Source organism: Acinonyx jubatus, chromosome A3, assembly GCF_027475565.1.
Source record: "Acinonyx jubatus isolate Ajub_Pintada_27869175 chromosome A3, VMU_Ajub_asm_v1.0, whole genome shotgun sequence".
Taxonomy (NCBI): Eukaryota; Metazoa; Chordata; class Mammalia; order Carnivora; family Felidae; genus Acinonyx; species Acinonyx jubatus.
Window position 1 is genome coordinate 117,077,922 of NC_069388.1, and position 12,294 is coordinate 117,090,215.

At 51.0% G+C, this 12,294-nt stretch overlaps 1 protein-coding gene across 7 annotated transcripts in view; it reads left to right on the top strand.

Moving 5' to 3' along the window:
* The window catches only part of OTOF (otoferlin), a 92,986-nt gene that overhangs the window by 50,042 nt on the left and 30,650 nt on the right, over nucleotides 1-12,294 (top strand). For 6 of the 7 annotated variants that reach the window (XM_053201121.1, XM_053201119.1, XM_053201120.1 and 3 more), the window contains 4 exons: nucleotides 1,761-1,834; nucleotides 3,439-3,565; nucleotides 4,027-4,081; nucleotides 9,832-9,963. In XM_053201121.1, coding sequence (XP_053057096.1) covers nucleotides 1,761-1,834; nucleotides 3,439-3,565; nucleotides 4,027-4,081; nucleotides 9,832-9,963 — 388 coding nt within the window. Of the gene's footprint in view, nucleotides 1-1,087; nucleotides 1,604-1,760; nucleotides 1,835-3,438; nucleotides 3,566-4,026; nucleotides 4,082-9,831; nucleotides 9,964-12,294 lie in introns of those variants that run through there. The other variant, XM_053201122.1, reaches the window with a different exon arrangement.

The window sequence follows — 12,294 nt, forward strand, 5'->3', positions numbered from 1 at the left end:
TGAAGAGAAGCATATGTCCCTCCCAGGATCGCTATAAAGATGAAATGAGTAAACATCTGGAAAAGGCTATGGCCCATAGTAGTTGCTCAAGAAAAAATTATATAATGCCGTGTTGGCATATGTATAGATACCTCCCCTTATTAGAAGGGGAGACACTTTCTTTCCCTTCTTTCCCTTCTCCTCCATTGTTATGTTCTGGACAACACGATGCTGGCCGGTATAGACACATCAGTGTTACCTCAGTCTTCCTTGACCCACCTCATGGCTTTTTAGGAAGCCATGAACACACTAGTGTTTCCTAAACTGTGAGCTGCTGCTCATGGAAGGGTTCTTGATTGCTCTTTCACTGGGATACAGACTCACAGCCCTCTATGTCTTGCCCGGAAGTAAAGAGAGCAAAGAGTAAAGAAAGGCCCAGGATTAGGGTGGGGCCAGATTTGGGGGAATAAGATTGGCCCCAACCTTGAGTAGAGGGGCTTGAGGCTTTTAGGCCATCCCTACAAGGACAGAAAGGTTTTGCCCAACCTCACGTTACCCAGAATAATGGGTATCTTGGGATACCCATTACCCATTACCCATTATCTTGGGATACCCATTACCCAGGGGATCTTGGGAACCAAAGTCAAGCCTCCACGGGGAGATAGACGCATGACCCAAAGGTGGGTGGGCTCTGTTGTAGGTGAACTCAGAGTTTGAGTCTGCCCTGGCCACCCCCTGAGCCCACATGATGACAGGACCACACCCAGGAGGAGGGAGAATGGGAAGAGAGAGTCAGGTATCCAGCTCATGCAATATTGATGGGGTAATGGAATACTGCACTTTACCCCCTGCTGATCCTACTCCGGGTCCCTCCTGGCACCAGGGATCACGGGCTCAGCTGCAGGGACATCACTGAAGGGACACTGATGACCCCTGCCCCCTTCCCTCAGCCCCCCTGACTGCGAGGCCCTTCACCTGGGGGCACAAGGCCACACCAAGCCAGAGAAAGAGGTAGGAACTATGGAGTTTGCCATACGTTCCTGGGGGTTGGTTGAAGTGGGGGGTGGGGGGGGGATTCCGCAGTGAGCAGGGACAGGCAGAAGGGCAGAAGGGGTGGAAGCCAGCACCAAACATAGATGGGAAAGGGCCCATCTCTTCCTTTTCGCTGGGGACTGAACAGAATCTGAGGGTGCGGAGAGATTGGGAAAGACAAGGCAAGAGTTGCACACCAGGGCCATTTGAGAACTGAGCGGCTAGTTTCAACCACATCTCAGACCTCCTCCTTGGCCTCTGCCCCTCTGATCCTGTTCCTGTCTGTCTGTCCTGATGCTTTGTCTCTGGTCATCCGGCTTTCTTCCCGACCAGCTGAGGTGGGGTGCACGGACAAGGAAGACGAGCTCGGAGGCATGGTGGGACTCAGAGCTCTGAGACTGGACTGAGGGAGCTGAGGACAGCCCAGGACCCGGGAGGGCTCCACTCAAAGTCGTTCTTTCCAGCCCAAGATCACCTTCTCTGATCCCTGGGCCCTGACCCGCGCTTCAGTGGTGTGGAGGCATGAGAAAGAAGGAAGCAGTGGGGTCTCCTCTCTGCCCTAATTCCCCCTCGTGGCTCCCGCTTTAGAAAGGTTGGCCCCCACGCTATCTCAGGACCGGTACGTGAGGGGCTGGAGTATGAAGTTCCCTTTCTCTTACGTGTTGTCTCGGGTTTTGCTCTCCTGTGTTTGTGTGTCTTCCTCCTGGCGTCCATCTCCCTCCATCTCATTCTGGCGGCTCGCCTCACAGAGCTGGGAGAAGTGTGTTCTCCGCCATGAAGCTCGGCAAGAACCGGTCCCACAAGGAGGAACCCCAAAGACAAGGTACAGACGCGCCCCCAGGCAGGCCAACCCCCCGGGCCATCTCTGCGCACCTGACGGAGACCAAACCCCTCCCCTCCGCGGGCAGCGCCCCAGCAGGCTCGCCTGCGATTGGCCGGCGAAGCCGCTTAGGTGGGCCCTAGCCTCCCATTGGCTGCCGGCAGAGCCGGGTCCTGGGGGTGGTCTTCAGGAAGGGGGCGCTCCTGGCACAAAGGGTGGGAAGGGCATCGCCACTAGTCTATAATTTAGCAGTATTCTCTGTCTGGTGGGCCTGTGTTTGAAAGGCTCCTCCTGCCCTCTCTGCTCCCCACCCCCCCCACCTTTTTTCCTGCACACAGAAGCCTAGAGATTGTTCATTAGAGAAGGGAATAACAAAAAAACAAAACAAAACAAAACAAAACAAAACAAAACAAAACAAAACAAAAAAAGAAAGTGGTTTGGCCACTTCCCTATTTCTGGGGAAAAACCAGCGTCCCAGGACCGCTTACCCAGTGGCAAGACTCACTGCCCTGTCTTTCCCCATGCCTTCTCACAAAGCTGCAGGGAAAGCCCTGGGGGAGAGAGGCAGGGTGGAGCCTGGGAGGCTGAAGTGACCCGTGGCCCTGGTGCCACGGGAGCAGCAGCCTGGGGGGAGGGCAAGACAGCTGTTAGAAAGGAGTCAGGGGGGACCGGAAGAGAATTGGATCAGATAAGGAAGCAATGTGGAGCTTTCCCACCCAAGTCTGTTGATCACATGCCCTCCTTCAGAGCTCCTGGCTTCCCCCCTTAGCATCCCCTGGGTGGCCCACTGGCCCCAGCATCTCTCTCCCTCTTGCCTCCATGCCAATTCTAGCGGTGCCCTTCTCCTTCAGACTGGAGAGGGTATGGCTGCTGGCTGAGGCCCAAACCTACCATTCTTCCATGGTTGCTCAGTATGGTCGATTCTTCATCTCATTGGATATTACACCTCAGCGCAGCGTTAGGGTCTGAATTCCATCAGCTATTTTACATGGATGAGTTACTTCTTAAGCTTCAGTTTCCCAATCTGTGACGTGAGAATAGTGCCTATCTTGACAATACATGGATATGAGGACAAGAGATTCGTGCGCGAAGTGCCCGGCATTGTGCCTGGCATAGAGTAGCCTCTTGATAAACAGTAGCCATCGTTTGAAAGGTACATAAGTATGGATTTTTTATTGCCCCCCCTTCTTCCACAAAGGGCATTCAGTGCTTATGTAAGAAATACACAACAAGAGTTACATTCAGTCAAAATACAAAAGCAAGACTAGGGGTACCTGGCTGGCACAATCAGGAGAGCATATATACGGCCCTTGATCTCAGGGTCGTGAGTTTGAGCCTTAGGTTGGGTGTACAGATGGCTTAAATAAATAAACTTAAAAAATATCTTTAAAAAAAAATTTTTTTAAGCGAAACTAGATATAATATCAATTAAAATCAAAGATCAAGATCAGGTGGGAAACACTGCGGATAAACGGGCCATACATTCTAAGCAGATACTGCCAAGGAAGCCCGGAAATTGACTGTTAGCTTCCTGGATAGCAAAACTCAAGGGGAAAGACAGTCACTTGTTCCACCATCCAGCCCACCTAATGGCCTTTCTTCTGCAGATGAACCGGCCGTGCTGGAGATGGAGGACCTTGACCGCTTGGCCGTTCGGCTGGGGGATGGGCTGGACCCTGAATCTGTGTCTCTGGCCTCTGTCACAGCTCTCACCACCAATGTCTCCAACAAACGGTGAGCACACGGGAGTCCCGCAGCCCAAACCGCCTCCGCCTGTTCAGGCAGGACCCAGCTTGCCTCGTGTGGAATTCGGATGGGGAAGAACCAGGGTCCCTGGGCGGCTTCTTCCTAACCCTGCCCCTTTCTTCTTTTCCCGGATGTCTCTCACTCCTACAAAGGCAGGAGGCTGCTCCCAAGTCATTGCACACCCGCGGGCCAAGGGGGATCACAGAGCTGCCCTGCACACATCTGAACCTAGTGACCTACTGTCTATCTCTCCGTCACTGTGCCGTTAATCCTCTCTGTTGGGGCCTCTGAAAACAATTAATCCCCATTCTTTTGGACAGTCTTGGGGTATACGAATACCATGATTCTGTCCTCTGCCCTTCGCCAAGGTCCAACCAGTGCCAGTGCCCTCCTCCTCCCCTGCAAGCAATCCCCTTACACCGGGCCTGACGGTACCTTCTCCTCCTCAGATCCAAGCCAGACATTAAGATGGTGCCAGGTGCCGGGCGGCCCGTGGATTACCAGGTAGGCGGGGCAACTAGAGGCATCGCTCTGAGACTCCACTCCAGTGGGTGGTTCTGGCCTGGCGTGCATTATAAATTTTTTTTTTCAACGTTTATTTATTTTTGGGACAGAGAGAGACAGAGCATGAACGGGGGAGGGGCAGAGAGAGAGGGAGACACAGAATCGGAAACAGGCTCCAGGTTCCGAGCCATCAGCCCAGAGCCTGACGTGGGGCTCGAACTCACGGACGGTGAGATCGTGACCTGGCTGAAGTCGGACGCTTAACCGACTGCGTCACCCAGGCGCCCCTTGATGTGCTTTTTAAAATTGTTGTTTCTATTGTTTGTAATGCCAGAAGTAATGTAATGTCAATCTTGGTTATACATAGATGGTGAGAATGTGGGTGGGTTTTTTTTTCTTTTTCTTCTCTGGTCTCTGAAATTAACGCTTAATGTTTCTGTTTGTATGTTTCTAAAACTGGAGACAAAATGACTGAGATAGGGAGAAATTTGAAGCTGTAGGATTGTTAATGTGGCCACAGTGCAGGCAGGATGTGTCACGAGCAGGGCTGAGCTGTTGAGAGAGGGCCACACAGCGCGTCTGAACCCCAGTACAGCCCTCCAGGCCTGGGGCCCGATCATGGGCTTTGCAGGGCCACACCCCCAATTTTGTTTCTTCTTGCGGAGTTGATCAGAGCCTGAGATAGTTACACTAACACAATCCACGATGGACTAACGTACAAGCCAGAAGCACCTCGTACTTATTTATAAACTGGAAACAGGAAGGGCCCATGGATGACCCATTGCTCTAGACCCTTCACTTGGGGTCTAACAAGACCCAGATATGGGTCAGAGGCCTGGGCATTCCTAGGACTGAGTGAGTGTGCTCACTGGTCAGAGGAAACAGCCTTTAGGAGTCCCCGCCTGGCTACCACTGTAGCGCCTGCCCAAAGTGTCAGAACCCGGGCCCAGAATCAGAGTGAGCCTCCTCTCCCAGGTTAGAGCTTTATCTCTGAACGCTCATCTCCCTGATCCTATGCACACCACCCCTTCTTCAAGGTGACAGCCCCCCGGCCACCTCGTTCAGGTGATGGTATAAAGGACGAGGAGGTATCTGTCTTTGTATCAGGTGCATCTGGTCATGTTTTCTCAAGGACACACCTTGTCTCCCTTAATCCTCGCTTCAGTTTGTTTTCAACCAGTTGGTGGCCATCTTTCCAGGTGCTTGAAAATTAGCCCCAAGCAGTGTCAAGTGGCCCTGGCCCTGGCCCTGTGGTTTAGACAGCCTCAAGCCACTGGGCTCCTTGGAGGTTTGGGAAATGCCGCCCCCTCACCTCTCCGCCAAAACCCAAACACAGAATATCATAAGACGTTTGAAGGCTTTTCTAGGGGGCTGGGCCCAGGGCTCTGCTCCTCTGTTTTCTGAGAACAGGAAAATTCCAAAGGACAAAGATCTGTTTGTCTTTGTATTTCCAGATACTGTTTCCTTTACAGTGTCACCGGCCTGCCACGTAAAGGCACATAGAAAATGGTTAATATAACTGTTATTTTCTAGAAGGCTTACAGGTACTATGCTAGGAACTGTGTGTGTGTGTGTGTATGTGTGTGTGTGTGTTTTCCATTTAAGTTAATATAATTCTTATACCCTCCTAAATATAAGTATTACTACATTTCATAGGTGAGAAACTGAGGCACAAAGAGAGTAAGGAGCTTACCCTAGGTCACACAGTTATTCAAAGGTCAACTCAGGGTTCAAGTGCAAGGGTGTCCAACCGAAGCAGTCTGAGTGACTAATTTCTTTCTAATTGAGCCTCTTGGACAGTCACCCCCTCTGGTTCCCCCCCCCCCCATTTATCTTTGGCTCACTACCTACTGATTGTTTTCAAAGCTCTTTCAAACTGCTTCCTGACAGAGACCTTTATTAAGTGGACCCCACTTCCCCCGCCAAAGACTTTGCAAACATCCTGAATTGAACAGAACAGTTGTCGTATTTAACCGAGTAACATAGTATTTTCTGACAGGCTCGTTCACATCTCAACTATAAGTATCGACACACTTGGACAGAGCGCTCTGAGGGTGCGAGCGTGGATTTATTCTTACTTCCAATAAATACAATGTAGAAAGCAAGAAAACCTACCAAAGGAATGTCACTCTCTGGAGAACTTGGCTTTGCCCAGTTAGAAAGACCTGAGAAAGCGCACCCAGCTGTGGGAGGAGAGGGACTTAGATGAACTCAGATCTGGGAAGGACCCCGAGGACTGGGAACAGGGAAAAGGCCATGGCATACCCATCCCCTTTGTTTCTTCTGGTTAGAATGTATGTAATGTGCAAACCCTTTCCTGATTATTGGCATCTCCAAGGCGAGAAGCCACATTCTCATCCCAGCGAATATGCAGTTTCCCCCACCAGAGTGAGCAAATCTGAGCACTTAGCAGACATGTTCTCGGTGGGTCATGGGGTCCTGAGTGTGTTCCCTGCCCTCTCTTCTGGGTGCCAAGACCTAATACGTTCTCACCTCTGTATCATCTCCCTGCCACTGACCCTCAACCCCAGCCTCAACTGCAATATTGCACCCACTTCCTGTCTGATCTCCCCACCCTCATAATGCCTCCTCCACTCCAACCTCTATGCCACCACTGGACTGATCTTCTCAAAATGCATATCTGGCCATGTCCCATCTCAGCCATCTGGAGATGAGAAAAGGCACAGGGTGTTTCAGAAGGGCAGCCCTCACAGGCCTGCCACCTGCTGTCTCCAGCTCCCCGCCGATGTTCTTGCGGCACAATCGGATCCCTTGGAAGCAGGTCACAGAGCACCATGACTCTTGGGTTCTTCCAGGACAGAGGTATAGGTTTACAGTCAGCACTGTTCCTTGTCACAGCCTCATGAAGCCACCTGGGGATTAGGCCCCTTATCTTGGAAGGAGAGGGCTGAATAGGCAATTACCAAGAGTCTCCCCGATCAGCTGATCAGTCAGGCCCTTCATGGGTCTATTTGCCTTCTCATCTTCTACCCTGGAAAAATCAAGTCCTCTGCTGATGATTGGAGAATGGAAGGAAAGGATGGCCAATCCCCTCCCTCAAAATTTGTTTTATTTGTTTTATATTTATTTTTAATTAATTAATTTTTAACTTACATCCAAGTTAGTTAGCATCTAGTGCAGCAATGATTTCAGGAGTAGGTTCCTTGATGCCCCTGACCCATTTAGCCCATCCCCCCTCCCACCACCCCTCCCGTAACCCTCAGTTTGTTCTCCATATTTACGAGCCTCTTCTGTTTTGTCCCCCTCCCTGTTTTTATATTATTTTTGTGTCCCTTCCCTTATGGTCATCTGTTTTGTCTCTTAAAGTCCTCGTATGAGTGAAGTTGTATGACATTTGTCTTTGTCTGACTGACTAATTCAAAATTTGTTTTAAATTTCAAGTCCAAGTGACATATGCCCCTCCCCCACCATAGAGCCCCAGGTGGGGGACGGGGATGCAGCAGGAATAACACTCCCAGACCAACACCATACAGTGACCTCAATGGTTTCAGGGTTCCCTGCAGGGCCACCCCTCAGCTACAAAAGAGCACCTCTGGAGCCCTTCTCTTCCCACGCCCCCACCCTTTGCTCCTTTCAACCCTCTGCCCTCCTCCCCTCCCCACCCTTTCCCTCCTGGGTGTCAGAGCTCCAACCAGGGTTGCTCACCATTGTTGGCTCTGCTCAGTAGAAGAAGGTGGAGACTTTGGGTCCTGAGAAGGAGGAGAGGGCAAAAACACTGGCATCACACCTGGGCCTCTGGATAAAAACCATAAAAACTAACCAACTGCTCACATTTGGAAGGTTAATCTCTTGATGGCATATCTTACTGCCTTATTATGCCAAAACTGTGTCTGTCTACTTTCCAGTCTTGAGTTACAGAAAGTGTTTTTATTTTTTAATGGAGGGGGTTAATTGTGGGAAAATCTGATGAGATTTTTTTTTTTTAAGCCTTTGGCATACAAACTTTCATAGAGGTTAAAACCCTATAAACCACTGTGCAAGAATATTCCAGAAGGACTTGTAGTGCCTGCCTACTGTCTTCACAGGCAACTTCCCAGAGCTAAGTTGATTAGCTATATTTCCTTTTTAGCTCCCTGAAGAAATGGTAATTATTAAACTTCTCCAGAGCTCTGGAGTCTGAGCTTCATTGCCTTTGGCACTTCAAGTTCCAAATAGAAATGCTTACTTTCGTAGTTCAAGTGTTGCTTCAATTAGTAAATATTCAGTCTCCAGTTCTGTATACTTTCTTGGCAATGTTCTCATTGGCACTGAAGTTTTTATTTTTCTTAACATCGTTAGTTTTGATGTGTGGATTCTTCTTGGCCCTTGGAATATTTATAAGACTTTGATGGATACAGTGGATGATCATTTTCATGGTTACAGTTTTTTTTTTATGAAACGGGAGCATGATTTTCTTGAGTAAAATCGTATTTAGAAGTTGCATCGAAGCACAACGATTGAAATACCAAATCTCCAAGATGAGAAGTATAAAAAGTAAGGCCCACAGTTTCACTGGAGGAATGAGCTGAGGTAAATGCTAACACCAGCTTAGCACAGGCTGTTTTGTTGAAACGCAAGTTCGAGAGAGTCAAACGGAACGATCGTAAGCATCTACAGGACCCTACCTATTTGGGAGACTTTGAGAAGCCATTTATAACAATAGCTCATATTTTCTAGAGCTTGTTTATGAGGCACTGTGACACACATTATCTCATTTAACCTTCATCCAACTTTGTGGATGGATGGTGTTTCCACTTAGAGCTCACTCCGTGAGCCTGCACGGGTGCCTCCTCTCACCCTTGGTCATGTATAAGGTCTGGGGCTGAATGCCAGCCCAGCCAACCCAAACCTGTGCCTCTTTCTATTTTGTCATGGCCACCCCAATGGGGACTGACACCTCCAAATCCAAAGCAAGAACTGATGGCTTAAAATGAAGGTTCAGGGGGCACCTAGGTGACTCAGTCGGTGAAGCGTCCGACTCCTGACTTTAGTTCGGGTCATGATCTCACAATTCGTGAGATCAAGGCCCACATCAGGCTCTGCACAAACAGTGCAGAACATGAACATTTGTTGAATGAATGAACAACTTAAAAAGGGCTTCCCAGCATAGACGTAAGATTCCAGGGAGCTGGACACCCCCTGAAAAGACACAGAACCCACAAAACACACAGCATCAGGCCAGCAAAGGTGGCTCAGGTTCCCAAAGAGATTAAACAAAAGGGGGAAACCAGGAATGTGGAAAGCGGGGTGAGTGGGGGGAATTCCAGAAACACGAAGCACTCTCGGAGGCCTGCAATCTTAAAATGAGAGATGCTGGGGCAGGAAATTAAAGGCACATCAATGAAGACATAGAAAGCTTAATCCCTGAGCGCATGAAACCCAGGGAGTGGTTTGCAGCCCTCTAGGCGGTGGAGCCCTGGAGGCTGGGGGAACACTTGAAATCCCTGCGAGCTTTGAAAATACTGATGCCTGGCCCCACCAGAGACCCTGGTTTTTAACCAGCGCCTTTCTCCTCCCTGCTGGTAATTGCAACACACACTTCCAGCTTATCCAGCCCACGCCCTTCCTTATAAATGAAGACACTGAAGCTTAGTGGGGAAAAGAGCCCGGGATCCGCAGCAGATTAGAGACAGTGCTCGGGCTGGAACCCAAGTCCGTTGTTGGCTCCCTGCTCCTGGGCCCCGACTCCAGGAGGACGAGCGGCAAGGCTCACGCGGCTTACCTCTGGCCTCCCCCTCTCCTGCCTGAAGGTCAGCATCACTGTGATTGAGGCTCGGCAGCTCGTGGGCTTGAACATGGACCCCGTGGTGTGCGTGGAGGTGGGCGACGACAAGAAGTACACATCCATGAAGGAGTCCACTAACTGCCCCTACTACAATGAGGTCAGTGCCCTGTGGCCCTGGGTGGGGGGATGAGACTTCCCTAAATGTAGCAGGAGGCTGGGCTCCAGCCACTGCCCCCAACCCAGGCCCATTAGGAGCAGCTGGGAGTCAAGGGGCACGAAGGGCTACCAGCAAGGGGGACTGTGGCCTGTGCTGTTACAACCCATTAAGCCCATTTTACACGAGGGGACATTGAAGGTCCTGAAGAAAGTCCTTGCCCAGATGCTAAGGGCCAGAGTCACCCTGTCTGCCAGGCTGCCTCCATGGTGCCTGAACCTCTGTGGGGATCCTCCCAGAGCACTGGCCTTGACTCTTAGGGCATGAGAGAGAAAAAGCCCACAGGCCCACACGGCTGGGACACCAGTGCTCAGGAAATCCCCAGCCCCCAGCCCCACGTATCGACCTTCCCAGGAGTCAGGAAATTCTGCCTCCACATCTCTGATCTCACATCAGGGCACATCCCTCACTGGAAAAGCCTCCAACGTAGATAAGAGTCTGCTTTCCCTTAATGGATACGGAGACAGGTGCCCCTGGCCTTCCATGGTTATTTGATGTGGCAAAGCCACGTTTGACTCAGAGGCTCACCTCGCACCCGCCCCGCACACCTCGTGTTTCATCCAGCTTGCTTCCTCTGTCCCAAGAAAACAGAGCTGCTCGCCCCACTCTGTGTGTCCCCAGCAAACTCCTACTCACCCTCCAGAGCCCAGGCCAGGTGTCCTTGCCGTGGAGCGGTCCTCCTTGCACTCTCTGGGTCAGAAGTCAATGCACTTCTTTTTCTGTGGCAATAACGTCTCTGAATTGCGGTTGGTCCTTCGTGTCTCTGTCCCTGGTGGACTGGAGGCTCCCGGTCTCCTGCATCACTGTGGCCCAGCCCAGAGCCTGGCGTGTCCCTGGAAGCGTTGGATAACACTTTGCAGATGGTTACTCCCTCCTCGTCCCTCCTCCCCCAGCCCCCCCCCCCCCGCCCCCGCCCAGGAGAGAACCAAACATTGCTGAGTATGTGATGCGCTTCAAGCCCATGCCTGGCAACACGGGAGCCGCAAAGATGACAGTTTTTGCCTGAACAGGCCACCGCCTACTTCTAGCCTAGAAACAGTTTCCCAAACCCCATGTTTATATGCACCAAGACTATTCCTTCTGCTCACGTGAATCTTAAATTTGTTCTCCATCAGGTTTGTTCTTTTTCACAAACCCAGGTAGCTCTGATTTAACTTCTGTTTCCTCTAAACCAGGGTTTCTCAAACTCATCACTGTGGACATTTGGGGCCAGTTTTTGGTATAAGGGGCTAGACTGTGAATGGTGGGATGTCGAGCAGTATCCCTGGCTCCTACCTACTCGATGCCAGTGGCAACCCCCACCGGTCTCTGGGCCTTGCCAAATGTCCCGCCCCATCGCCCCCGTTGAGAACCACCACTGCAAATGATCTTCCCATGATTCCTCCTGGTCCCAAAGTGGGGCTTTCTTTTCTTTTGCTTCTTGTCCTATGCCATGTTCCTCTTCATTGAAAAATATCCCCGGTCCCAGAGGTGTGCTACTTCTGGCTAATTCTCCGAGTTGGCAGGAAGCTTCCTTTGACTCCACTCAACGCAAGGGAGGGAGATGAGAACAATCAGCACGACTTAGCAGACTTCTAGGTGGTTAGACAAGGGAAATATGCTCGGGAAACACAAGGAATATGACCACAAGACCACTCCAAGAGTGCAAAATTCTGGTTCTAGCTTGGCTAGCTCACTCTGCTGGGGCTGACACAGCTCTGAGACAGCTGGCCTAGCCTTCGCCTCCTGCCCAGCTCGAGACCTGTCTTCATGTGGAGGGAGGCTCACGGCCATTGCCCTCCTAGAACAGCCTGACTGCTCAAGTCCAGGCCAAGACCCCTTCTCTGTGGGCACATCTGGTCCAAGTCACTGGCATCTTCCTTCTGCCTAAACCACCTCTCCCCTCTGCCCTAGATCCTTCTCTTTCTTCTTCCCATAGAATTTAGCATTACCCAGTCCACTCAGCGCCCCCAACTCTGCCTTCACTTTTCCCTCAGCTCCTCCTTTGCCTACAAGGTGTTCTACTCTTGAGTATTCTCTCCGAGTACAACTAGAGGAAACCCCACTGCTCAGGGACAGGAACTAGAAGTCTGTGTGTCTATCCACCCACCCACCCCTCCATCTAGCCATGTCTTTCCCAATCCCACGTACTTCCTAGTGACCACCCCTTTCTGTCCTCACACTCACAGTCCAACTATGTGGGCTGTCCCCACTGCCTCTCTTCCCAGTCATGCCTCGATCTCTGCCCCCTGGCTTTACTGAAACTGTCCTCTGGGTCACCAAAGACCATGCGGT